A 13,620-nucleotide genomic window follows, 5' to 3' on the forward strand; every position below is an offset into this window, starting at 1 on the left:
GTTGCATATGAAGTCATTTGGCCAGTCATAAATATGCTACATTTATACATACACACCTATTAAACATGTAGTTTTGCAATCTATATTTACCTAACTTGTTTGTGAGTGAAAATATGAAATGAGTGAGCTTGGGTGGAATATTTCCTTTACAAATAGATAGGGGAGATAAAAGTGATGATTTTTGTTCAGCTGAGAGGTACATATTATTTTGTAATCATGGGGTTAGAGCATTGTTTAGATCATTACCATGAGTTATTTGAAAGCTTTAGGCACAATAGCATCATGTTGAAGAAAAGAGTATTTTAGTTTATCTCAGATCCCCAACAGCTTCATGAGATATCTTGTTCATGAGAAACAGTCATCTGTGATCATCTAAATTTAGTTGCACCTCAAGGGTGATAAAAACCTAACTGAATGTCCTGAGCTAGTAGATTTCCCAGCAGGGGCAAGCTTGGGTAATAGTCTGGGCATGCTATTTTTAAATCCCAAAGGAAGGCAGGTTTATTTTCTACTGACCTAGTATTTCTGCATTCATATTCCCTTAAAACCAGTAGCTAGTGAAAATGCCAGAACATCGTTTTCCAATTAATTTGTAGGTCATGATGCAAAACATAAATCAAGTAGACCATGGATTTTGATGACTTTTTCATTAATTGGTGAAGTAAATGGTAAAATAGACTGCTGTGACCACTTTGGATTAAATCCTTAAAGATGGCAGCAAGAGGCCTTAAGAGAACTAGTGAACTGCAGGTGACTGGCATTGGTTAAAACCACTTAATACAAGCAAAGCAAGTGCGAGAACTTAATCTTCAGTTTTAATTTTTTAATTAAAAAGGAAGATCAAATGTAGAAATCTCATTCTCCAGAGTTGCTCTTTGAAGATACTTTTAAGAGGAAATAGCTCTTTTTTTTTATCATGATCTGAAACTTTTAAGGACACACAAGTAGGGAGAGAGCCCATTTGGTGTTTAGGTGGTAATTAAAACCTGGTTCCTTCAGCTTGTTATTATCAATGAATTTATGGAAAGGAATTGAAAGGGAAGTTGTGCTGGTCCATTTTGTAGTTGAAATATGGGTGTTTATATATACTCACTGTACACAACATCAAGGAAAAAATGGAAGAAGCATTTGTCAAATTTGTTCTGTTTGTTCAGGATGGTAATGGAAAAGGCAACTTCATAAGAAAGCAAAGAAAGAGGGGGGGGGGGTGGTACTCCATTTCTCTTTTTCAGTACAGGGACCTGGGTGCTTCCACTATTGTGGAATTTAGGGGAAAAATGCATCTGTAAGGAGCAATTTTTAGAGACCATCAAATTAAGAGTTGAAAAGTGTAAAAAAAAATCTCGTACTGGTTATTAGTACTGGCCATCTCAGAGGAAGTTAGTAAGATTAGGACAGTGTTAAACCCTAATGATTTCAATTTTTTGTCTCTCCTTTTTTTTGGTGTAAAATGGCTCTATGGCGTTTCTGATGTCAAGTGCACTAACTCTCCCTAGTAGTTCTTTCTGGTAGAGTGCAAAGTAATTTCTGATTCAACTTAAGCAATAGGATTTTCTTGAGGGGGTGGAGGAGGAGGTGGTTGATATAAACTTACATTGAGGTGGCCAGAAATAAAGTACTTAAAATGTGACATCCTTCGGCTTCCTGCTAATGACATATAAGGCATTGAAAAAGACAGGCATGTCCAAGCATAAATTCATATATCAAGCACTCCCACACAATGACGTTTTTAACTTAGATAAAATAAACATTGTTTTGAATGTCTATTCCAGAGAAGTGTTAAGGAAAAATAATGACATAATTTTCAGTTTTGGTCTTGTGTAATAATGAAGAAAGCAGAACACTGACCTATTCCTCTTTTTAATTGATTCCTGAATTTGGGGAAAATTTGTTCGATAATCTTTTGATTTTTTTTTTAAAAGATGAGACTGAAAGTCACATTTTATGTAACCCTTAAAAAACACCTGCTGATTCATACAAAATTGAAAAATTCTAAAAATAACTCATCACAAGAAAGGGTTTGTTTTTCAAATTAAATTTTGTGTGGGGGCACCATACTGTCTGTTATCAAAACACCTCTCCTTGATAGGTTGCCTCCCCATGAATTTCCCTAAAGAGGAAAACAATTCATTAGTGAAAGATTCAAGACCTTAAAAATAAATGCAAATGGGGCAAAAGATCTATTTTTCATCCTCCAGTAATTTATCTTAGTAAATCCAGATTAAGAAATCAAAAGACAGATTTGACAGGCACAACTTTATTACTTCATTTCATTCTTTTCCATTCAGGCTAATTTCATAGTGAGAGAAAGTTGCTTTGTCATATCAGAGTAATTTCCTTTAAGTTCCTTTCTGTTGTTTTGAAACTTTTAATTTCTTAAACTTTAAATACCTTAACAGAGCTGTATCTTCAATAACCCTTATGGTTTCACTGCAATAAAACTAAGATAATCTTTATCTCTGGAAGTAGTTTCAAAACAAATCTATATATAAATATATAACCCTCACAGCTGCTCTCCAAATCAAATTAAAACACCAATATTTTTTACTTTAATTACACAACACCCAGGCATCAAACAGTTGACGTAAAATATGTATCAACTAACAACACACTTGCATGTATGAACTCGAAACATATCGAAATAATCTTCCTTTCCGTAAATACCTTGTTAACAGTTTTTTAAATTTTATTTTGCTTCTTTTTTCTTTTGCCATTCGCTATTAGAAACATAGAGAACACATATCTTCTAGGATTTTGAACACTTTGAAATCAACATGGAATAGATTCTTTTTCATTATATCACCTAAAAGTAATCGTATCATGTTACTGTAGATAGAATGTAATCAAAATATGCAGTATCCGGTGTTGGTACATGTATATTCACATACAGATTCTTTTAATTACAGACTGACTTAAATAATAATAATTATAAGTTCTTCACAGAAGATACAAAGATGTCTGTGCATCGGTTTTACAAATGACTGCTTTAATGCCCAAGGTAATCTGCAGTTTTGAGCTAGAAAATATATTTCACATACATCACTCTTGGATAATCAACAGTCCTGTATATCAAGCTAAAAATGTAACATGCTCACTGATCTAAAAGATACACACAACTGACACCACCTCCCTTTTCATAAGTTAATCCCTTTCTACAGTAATAATGGTAATTCTATCTTCTGGACGATTTTTCTTCCTGCTACAAAATGTTTGATAAAACATTCTTGATCCTTCTTAATCTTTCATCCAGTTTCTTTTTACAACATAGAGATTATGTAATCACTGTATTATTAACAAAGTTCAACCAAACTAAAAAAACTAGCAAGATAAAATACCAGCAGAGAAGAAAAAGATAAAACTGGTCTATAAAACATTACAGTAACTGTGTTTCAACAATTTTAATGCCTTTCATCTGCATGCCAACATGAGCAGGGCACCCAAACCAAGCCCAGCAACAGCAGCGACATGCCAGCCTTTATTCCCATCTCCTGGAGATTCGTCGTCTCTGTTGAAGAAGGCAACGAAACCATCCTACAAAACAAAAACAGAAGCATGTTACTTCACTCATATAGGAAAACCAATCACTCCTGCAATGGTAGTTTGTCCTGTTCTCTACACTGGTAAGTATCTAGATACGAGCCACGAAAGTAAAATGGAAGAAAACTTTTAGCAGCTGGTGAGCTATAAATATTCTTTCCATGCTTAACTGAACCTTTCCAGTCCATTCCATTTATTAATAGGAGATTCCTGGAATTTTTTACAATGGAAATCATTTCAAGTGTCTGTTTAAGGAGACCATCCAACAAAGGACTTGAAGAACATAGCAGTGCTCTCACCATACAATACGATATAAGTCAATTTAGTTGTGCTCCAGAGCACATACAATGTCACTAGGCAACATTTATGGCAAACATGAAACTGAACAGTGTTATAATGACTGAAAGTAACATAACTGTTCATCCGAGCATTCAACTTTCCTACTACATTAAGATAGCAGTGCTTATTATAACATCCTATGTACATCATGCTTTTGATGAGATCAGTGTTCAAAAGGAGAAAACATTTTGACACATAAAAGAGGTTTCAAGACAGACATCTTTAAGTTGTGAGAAGGGCTTTCCCACCTATGGAATCTGAGCAATATAGTTGTAATATAAAAATTGCATGGTCGCACTAAGTATGGCTGCTTATATTTTTATATGTAGCGTCTGCAGCTGCTTTCTCCATTAGGTAAATATTGAGTGTGGTACAGGGGTCTGTTGTGGCTAAAAACCTTGAACTCAAACTACAGAAATATGGTCGAATTGATTCGTCTATAGGAAAAAAATTTGAACCAAAAAAATGTTGTTAATGCTGGAAGCCAACCAACTGTAACCTTGTCGCATATCAACTTGCTAGAGCATCGTTAAATCCTACCACGACACCGAGAATTGTAATTGAGGGGAAAAGGAAGGAAGCGATAAAAAAGAGAGTATTTAATCTGCATTAAATATCTCCCCAGAAATGTTACATATATGGAAATGGAGAGATTTCCGCCGCTTTCAAATGAAATTTTTCAAACATTTTTACGTCTAAGTACTAGCTGGAGGCCCCGATACACATCTTGGCGCCGACTAGATGATTCTGGCAATCTGTTAATTCAAATCTGTATTCCAAAACATTGAATTGGTAATTCAACGACTGGAACAACCAAGATCTGCCCCCACATATAGATTACTGAGCAAAACTTTCGAAAACTCTAGCTAGTCACATTATTTTTATAGCATATTTCGTATTCAACCCTCTTCATCAACAAAAACGAAAACAGTTTCTCTTGCCAGTGAGGAATAAAGTCCCCCGGGAAGTAAGAGCTATTCTTGAAAATACACGATCGAACGACACTGATGGGCAGGAAGAAATAAGGATTTTAAATTTATCTCACACAGAACTGAAATATTTCACTTTCAGGCGCAAAGGAACATTTGTGGATTTTTGTAATTTCCCTTAAATGGGCAAAAAATATTTCGAAGTAAGGCTATCGAGAGGGATTCAACCGCTACCTTCCGTAAGAAGCTTACAATATTTAAGAAGAAATTTTCACGAAACCCTCCCGAGAATTTTCCAACCTTGTTAGATTTGTCGACAAAGTCACTGTCTATATTTTTTGATAATTTACTTCAAAGAGCAACGCAATCCTGTATTTTTTAAAAATATTTTCTACAATTTTGCTATTTATAAAAGCGCGCCCTTCATCAAACCAGTCTTGTGTCAACAACGAGTGAATCAGCGATTTTTATACTCCACTGAGTACGTTTACTATACTAAGTATAACCTTATTCCTCTCTTTAAAATCTATAATACTCTCTGCGAAACAAATCTTCGCTGATAATTTTCCTATCCAAAATTACTCACCCATCCACCGTTGTCGTCGATCCATGGGCTAAGTTTTTCGTTCATGTACACGGAGACCCAGTCGACAATGTTGTCAATATTTGAAGCAAGATCCTCTTTTTGCGCACAATGTACAGCTAAAGTGGCCCCAAATGCCAGAAACGCCACTATGCGACCCCAGTTTTCACCATTCTGGAAAATTTCATCCGCAATTCCCACAAAGGTAGGATAAGTTGTGGCATGAGTGAGGTGAAGTTGGTCGCACATGGAATCAAACAATTGGCTGTTCTCTTCAATGAGTTCGTCTGCTACCCGTCGCAAATGACGGGCTGCCTTCGATGGAGGCAAATTCTCATGATATCCTGGCAAGAAAATGTTCTTCTGTCGAAGTCTGTAACCGACGTAGTCATTCACAATGTTGCGAAAAGATTGTAGTCTGTTCTCTTCGGCCATTTCAAACGGTCAGTTTTCACTAGCCCTGCTGAAGCTGCGTCTTCTATGAAATAGTACAATCAACTTGAGGTTCTGTTCTCCACCAATCACGTCACTGGCTGCTATGAAAAGAATTAAATTTATTAGTTTATTAATGACGCAACAGAGATGTCAGTGTGTTTGACGTCTGTTTCCGGTGAGAGTGGTCATGATACAAAATAAACCAGACCAGAGAAGAAACTTGCACAATGCACCACGCGTTTCTTTTTCTTAATTCGAAAGACTATAGGCCAAAGGCGTTAGCACAAGCATGAGATGACGTCGTTTTTCTTGAACACTTCTTGCACACAGAATAATGTATTAAATTCAACACGACAGCTCATAAAACGACAAAAATAATTTCGATTTTGTTTTCAGTTAGTCCAGGATCTTTCCTAGTATGGTATTTGATGTGATATGCGTGTAAAACTAATTTCGTTAGAGTTAAGTTTACTGCGTACGTGATGAAATTTGCGTGGAGCTATTTAAAATACAGCGTCACAATAGCCGGGAGGTAAGAGGTCAAATAAGAGGTGTGCAAGCTTGCAGAAATGCAGAGCGAAGCAGAAATTTATCGTGTTTTAAATTGATTGCTTCTTGATCCACTACTGTTACGCAGTTAAAATAGGATTTAAACATAATTTAAAAGTTAGTAGAGGCGGTAACCAAGATTTTGTTACTGTCGAGAAATCGCATAATGGCTTTTTATGGAAATTTACCAAACCCGGGTTACCGAACTTGTGCCAATCTCGGGAACCAATTTTGGCGTTTTCTAAACATAACTCGAGAAATACTGTTCAAAAATAAATATATTTCCAACAAGTGAATTTTTTCAATTTGGCCTTCTACGCAATAGATAGCGGTACATTCAATATAAGGCATTTGATAACGAGCTGTTATATCAGAAGGAATGACAAATTATGCACACACAAAAAAAAAACGCAAATGAGTTGTTGCCCTCCTACTCTAGAGGCAATGAGTTTACTCAGGCCTCGTCAACACGTAAGCACGTGTGTATTTTCGCTAAAACGGCATCCTCCGTTGCTTTATTGCAACGTAACATTTTGAAAGAGAAATAAATATAATTTCTATAGAGATTTCTTAACGAAGGGTTGACTCTGAGAATTCAGATAAATTTGTTGATTTCGTGCGAATTTCTAAGTTTTGGTAAACTGTAAATACTTGTCAATCAGTGCGTTAAATCGCGTGAGTCACATGCGTGCCCATGTCACAACTTGTTCCGTTTTCTTTGCTTTTATTATCATTGCTCTTTTAGATTGAAAATAAAGATTCATTGCTATTTTTTCTCATCATCACTTATTGATGGCTACCCCTCCCCCTTCCCCCCCCCTCCCCGACCTCGATTTTGATCACATACAGAAATTTACATCATCAGGGATTTATTTTTGAGAAGACTGTTTTTTATGATGTTTTGCAGTATTTTTTTTCTAAAAAACTAGTTAGCCTTTGCACAACTAAAAGATGCTTTGGAAATTGAGGGAAAATTCCATCCCATGCTTATTTTGCTTAGATCTCGATATCTGATCGAGAACTGCGTTACTTATTTATAGAATTCAAAACAGTTCGTGGGTGTTGTTGGTGCCTCTTCGTCTTAAGCGGTTTTTCCGTTTTTTTCTTTTCTCTGTTTATGAATTAGTTCCGGATCGGAAAGCTGTATTGAACTTTCTAATGTAGAAACAGTTACAAAAAGATTGTAATTTGCATGAAGAAGATTGTTTGTCGAACCCCACACATGCAGTGTCAAATGTAGGGCACGCGACTGACTTAAAGGTGACAAGAGCCAGGATCTACGAAAACGAGAGAGTTTTTCTTTTTCGCTTGGTCAAAATAGATATGTAACAAACAATCGATGTTCTATGAGAGTATTTCCGTTTATTATAACAAAAAAGCATGATAAAATTTTTGCTAGAATCATCGTCTGCGTTATACTGTCAACTTGATGACCGATACAATAATGCATACGTCAGCATGAAGGTTAAAAAATCTCAACGATTCGAGAAATCCCATCTTATCTTAATTATAGCTTTGATATCAGACCTTAATATCGTTGGAGTCGAGAAGCTATGCAGACCTGCTGAGGGACTTTAATTGTATCGAGATTCATACCTTCATACCCTTCATTCCACGATGAGTAATTTTTCATCTATGGACACCATAATTTCGTTTTCTGTTTCTGCCTTGACGTTTTGATCATAATGTTCATTGATTAATGTCATGGTATTTACTCCTACGTCCATACACCAAATCTCGAGTGCGTGCATATCTTTTAGCCTGGAACAGAATAGCTTTCGCGCACTTCAACTGATTTTGTCTTAACGTCTTGATATTGCATCATTTACCTCATTCATAAAAGGGACGCTTTACCCATCAATCTGAAAGCGAGATGTGTAATCGGTTTCAACTGTTGCTTGTTTCCCCAAAATAATTCCCTAACCTGTAAACGCGGAAACGGTCACAAGATTCGAACTGTATGACTTCAATACCAGACGGAGCCGTGTTACGGAAATAGTTTAAGCTTAGCATACTCTGGCCTGTCATCTTGAGCTTTAGAGGAACTCTATGATGTTGTCGATCATGTCTTGTAATTTTGTTCCGGCCTTGCTGAAAATATGCTGTTCATTCGCAGAAGTTGCACTCTGAACTCTTTGTAGGGGACATCTCATTATTATCACTGTGTTTTTTTTAGAATATTTTTCTCCGAAGGAAATAAAACCGATCATTTTAATTTGTTTTCGAAGCGGCTGAAATCGAATCGACCAATGCAATTGAATAGAAAATCCGGGGAATACTGCATTGGAATGCTTCCAGTATTTTGAATGGTGATAAATTGATGACAAAAATGTTTAGTTGCTATGACAGTAATTAAAGTATGTTTATCTCAATTAATTAATTTCGTATTAAGGTGTATTTACCTGTTATTTTTGATATTAAAGAATAGTGTCAGCCGACTTTGATTTAGACTTTACCTTCATGTTAATATCAAAACCATCTTCAACAAAACTGTGCGTAAAAAGCGTTCCTGACATTGCTGGCCGAAAAGTATAGAGCCTCTCGGTTTTTCCTTCGACCCCTATATTCTGTACTAACTTCAAATTTATAGGACGATAATGCTGATTTTTTTTGAGATGTACAACGCTTTTGTTATATAAAACTTTTTAGTTTTGTATTGTACTCTTTATATTTTCCGATTTACGTACTTGAACTCGGTGAAGGTTACATTTTTATTAGGTTAACTTTTACTGAGTTGTTACTCTTGATGAAAATGCGATTGCATTAACCATTTCCTTGGTTGATTGAACTATCTTGGTCGAGAACTTAAAACGTTTTGCAAGTGAGGCTTAACCTAGTTTTCCATTCAACACACCATTGAATTAATCCAGTCATGATAGTGGTCAAAGATTTTTTTGGAAAGCATTAGATGACACGGCTTTGAATTATGCGCTGAACAAACAACGGGATCAAACAATCTGACATAACTGATGAAGCATAAGTTGTACGAAATTGCTTGATTACTCACCTCTGCGATCAGCTCGCCAGACTTTCGCATAAACCTTCTCTTAAAAAGGAATGACTTGCAATGCTAACACCTAAAATATTGCTGTGAAATACTCCGCAATTGTTCAATTTACGTCAGAACTCTTTCCTTACTCACAGTCTGAGAGCTAATGATTTTCACTCAGCAGATGCAATTAACATTAAACACTAAACCGCCGCCTCACGCGAACTTAACTGAGCATTGAGTCATAAGATAAGAATTTCCGGTACTCTTTTTTACGCTGGCCAATACAGATCACGGATTCTGACCTTGTTTGTAATAGAAAATGATTTCAGGGAAAGACCTTTTACAATTAATGTTTACTTCCTTTCCAGTGTCAAAGCAATCCCGCGGTACTCACGATTTTCAGTTTTAGTTTAAGAAGGTTTGACAATGGTTCTGAGTTGTTTGCCCACATTCCTTGAGAAAACGTATCACAAACATTGATAATTTACAAACAAGTTATGTCATAAACACACAAACTAATTTTGCTGGTGTGGTACAATTCAGTACCTCCGCTCCACAAGAAGCATTTTGTATTACGTTCCGGTCACTGAAGGGTAAAGACCTTGAGGGAAAGTCCCTTTCTCGAGAAGCGTGTTTATAAAATTTTTTTTTCGTTCTCTGCAAATAGTAAGGCAAAGTAGTTTTAATTTGGAGTGGTTATGGCCAGTAAACACCTTAAACTAATTATAATAATTTTGAGGTCTAAGAAGTCCAAACATCGAAGGGGTTCAAAATCTGTGGTAGTCTTATTTGACTAATCATCGACCAAATTTTTGGAAGATGACCGCAATTTTTTAATTAAATGAAGTAACTTCTGCGATTTTCTGATAGTCATTGGATTATGGATAGTTTAACTAAGTTCGGATTTAATGAATACAAACAACTTTCTGGCGGAGATTTACATTTCATTTTTTGAGAATGTTATGTTCTGCAAGAATTTATCTTTGCAGAGCGCTTTGCGAATAGTCGGGTCACGTAAATATCATAAGGCAAGTCACGCCTCACACTGGTTCAAAAATTCATGAATCACGCTTGCCTTTCTATAGAATTCAAAGCTTAATCACGCATCACGTATAAACTCTTTGCTAACCTCAACAAAAGGTGGACTCCGATAAAAAGTAAGAAAGCAAGGGCTTCAATTTGCAGAGAGAGGGCCTCTCTGAACAAAGTTCCGAGGAGTTCCCTTGTCTCCTTCTAGCTTACTTCTTCAACAAAATTTCCATCTCTGGCTACCTGGCCATAATTTCTTAAGGAGCGAGAAAACTTATCCACCAGCCTTAGTGGAAAATAAATTGGTTCTGTTTTGATTCTATGAGATAAGATAAAGATCATTCTCAACTGTTGGGCCTTGACTCTAAGTCGCTGACCCCAATCTTCTCTGAATTGTACTTCTTCTCAATTCATTCGCAAAGAACTCATAACTATTCCAAGAATGAATTATAAAGAAAAAAATTTTCAAATAAATTGAATTAAATTTATGAAAAGAATGATACTTTAATCTATCGCGATCTTTCAGTGCCATTGCCACCCATCCTTGGCACAGCACTCCGTGGATCCTGATCGAGGCGCCTGTTTGAATACACAAATATCATCGTAAAGAGAGAGGAGGCCTTTGAAAGGGCACTAAATAGAATTACTTCTCAGTGAAATAGTTAAAAAAAAAAAAGTAAATGAAAGTTAGGCTATAGTCATTGAAAGGTTTGTCTGGAAATGCTTTTTAATACCTCGGACAAAAAATTTCTTTTAATATTAATATTACTGATTGTCACGATTGTTTTATGTGTCAGAAAGAAAGCTGTCTACAAACCGAAGCGCTAAACCCAGCGTCGAAGTGACATACATCCGACACATCCGTGAGGTGGGGGACCCACTTTGCCCGTTTTGGCTGTCCTCCAACCGGTGAATAAGAAACAATCAGCCCCTTAGAACTATATGGGCACCTGTTCAATGTGTGGTTTTTACAACTTAATTGAACGTGATGGGTAGTGATGTGCTGTCACAACTTAGGAAAACGTGGCATTTGTTGACATTAGACAAGTGGCACCAACACATGCTGACTCATCAGTTATTCAAGTCAGTTGTGTCTGTTTCCTTGTTCAAAGTCACGAGTGTCCCGTTAATTACAAAGCGTGACCAGGCGGGAACTTCTTGTTTAAACGAAGGGCCTTTTGCCAAAAAGGTGCATGAATCAGTCATAAGGGAAGATGTATCTTTCTATTCTTTTTTTCCTGAGTTGGTCAAGTACGCAAAGGAATGTAACCCGGTACTTCTCTTAGGTAAAGGTACCTGTTACGGAACGTGCCTTTGTGGTTGACTTTGATGCATAAACTTTTTTTTTTTTTTTTCAACGTCCCGGAAAAATCAGTGTTCCTCTTATCACGTAGAGCCAGCTGAAAAAAAGGGACATCGTAACAGTACGTGATTTGATCGCAGCATATTACTCTGTTGGAAAGCGAGGCTCAACTTGGGTTTGTACACATGGGATAAGTTTTTAAAGAAACTGTGCTGCTGCGTCGGTGGGAGAGTATAACAGGGTAATTTAGTGTTGTCAATTGAGTTGATAGCGTAAATTGGCCACCGTAAAGACTTTCAAAGCTGACATTGCGATCGCTGGCCCTTAGTCTTTCGCTTTGATGAAGGGCTAACGCTCGAAACGTCAGCTTTGGAACTCTTTATGGTGGCCAATTTACGTTATCAACTCAGTTGATAATACTTAATTACCCTGGGGTTTGTACACGTTTGAGACCAGCCTTCTCTTTTCATATGTTATTTTAACCTCCTGTTATGTGCGCATCGTTTTAATCTTTTAAGTTTAAAAGTAAATATTACAGCTCATTGATTTGTTTAAGAAATAGACCCCATTTTCCATCAGTTTACCGGCGTAATAACCCATTGAGGATGTTGGAAGAACACTTGAAAAGTTTGTAAATCCCTCACCTCTGGCTTGCGATTTACAAATTATTTTTTTGAGTATAAAATAATCGCCAACTTTTCCATGAGTTCAGTGGAACAATAAACGATTTGTTTCCAGCCGATCAAGGCCTTCGTAGTTCATCAATTATTTTCCAAAATATGTCGGAGGGGACTAGATCTACTACTTTAATGATGAAAAGCTACAATATTCATTCTGGTGTGGACAGTTAATGTTTCAACCTGTCAGTTTCAATTCAGTAACTCAACTGCAAACGAGGTTGTTGCTCAAGTTTTGACAGGAGATTGACAGTCATTCATAGCCATCAAAGTATCACCAATCACTAGTTTATGCTCTCGTCATTCTTTGCGCAGTATATTGTAACCAAACTGCTCACGTGCATGAAGACGATTAGCATATGTTCCTTCTACCAAGTAAACATTATCAAAATATTTTTCTTTTAAAAATTTCGCTGCCGTTTGTAATGTGCATGGCCTTAATAAACCAAAATAAACAATACAAAAACGACAAGGCACAATTTTATCGAAAAAAAGCTCAAGTTTAAACAATAGAACGTTTACCATAGTACAGGTTATAAGTCGTTATAGGCAATTGCGCATTAAAAATCTACAAAAAGAGCAAATAGTTCGTTTTCGGAGAAGAAGTACGTACCTGTAGAAACAGGGTAGGTTCTTCTTCTCCAAAAACTTAGTTTCCAGTTGATATATGGAAGTAGGTGGCCTACTTTCATAAATTAATTGGAAACTACTCAGTATTCAAGGTACACTACTGGAATAAGTTATGGACAAACAATAGCCACAATAAAAGCATTACCAGCTTCAAACAGGTCTGGCGTGGCTTCATTACGAGAATAGCAAAGACACCCAATTCATGGTGCTGAATCAATAGCCTAGAAATTCCAGGAAGAAATGCCAAGAGTGGTATTAGGTCAAAAGTGTCAAGACTGAAAATAATTAGTTAGCTTCCTAATCAAAAGCACCTGCGGAAAAAGAGTAGATTATACTTTAAAATGAATCGATATTGGCCTGTACATTAAGTTGGTTATATCCGTTCACGCAAAAAATCGATATACCAAAGACCAATGTCTCAATTACTATTTCTAATTTAGGTTTCCTACACCTATATTCATAAAAGCGAATATTGAATACAAAGTACTTCCTATGATATCAAGCTTGTGCGTTTTTGGCATTTTAAAATAAACATGAGCAATCATTCTACTTCTTGTTTTGATGACAACGGCAATTTTTTGAAACACCTGCCTATTCAAAAGGTGTAGTACAATATC

General features: G+C 36.3%; 1 protein-coding gene and 1 long non-coding RNA gene across 2 annotated transcripts; both read right to left on the reverse strand.

Annotated features, from left to right (window-relative positions):
- Window positions 1-2,241: 2,241 nt before the first annotated feature.
- On the reverse strand, window positions 2,242-5,866 carry LOC113673464 (apoptosis regulator Bcl-2). Its single transcript, XM_027189885.2, has 2 exons — window positions 5,392-5,866; window positions 2,242-3,531 (listed from the first exon to the last, which is right to left on the reverse strand). Exons 1-2 carry the CDS (start codon window positions 5,821-5,823, stop codon window positions 3,409-3,411), a joined length of 555 nt encoding a protein of 184 aa, XP_027045686.1. The 5' UTR covers window positions 5,824-5,866; the 3' UTR covers window positions 2,242-3,408.
- Window positions 5,867-10,848: 4,982 nt separating this feature from the next.
- LOC149049642 (uncharacterized) lies at window positions 10,849-12,537 on the reverse strand. Its single transcript, XR_016183488.1, has 3 exons — window positions 12,341-12,537; window positions 11,690-11,793; window positions 10,849-10,972 (listed from the first exon to the last, which is right to left on the reverse strand). It is a non-coding gene; the product is annotated as an uncharacterized LOC149049642 (long non-coding RNA).
- Between the last annotated feature and the right edge of the window lie 1,083 nt (window positions 12,538-13,620).

This window comes from Pocillopora damicornis, chromosome 2 (genome assembly GCF_964200805.1).
Source record: "Pocillopora damicornis chromosome 2, jaPocDami1.2, whole genome shotgun sequence".
NCBI classification, from domain to species: Eukaryota; Metazoa; Cnidaria; class Anthozoa; order Scleractinia; family Pocilloporidae; genus Pocillopora; species Pocillopora damicornis.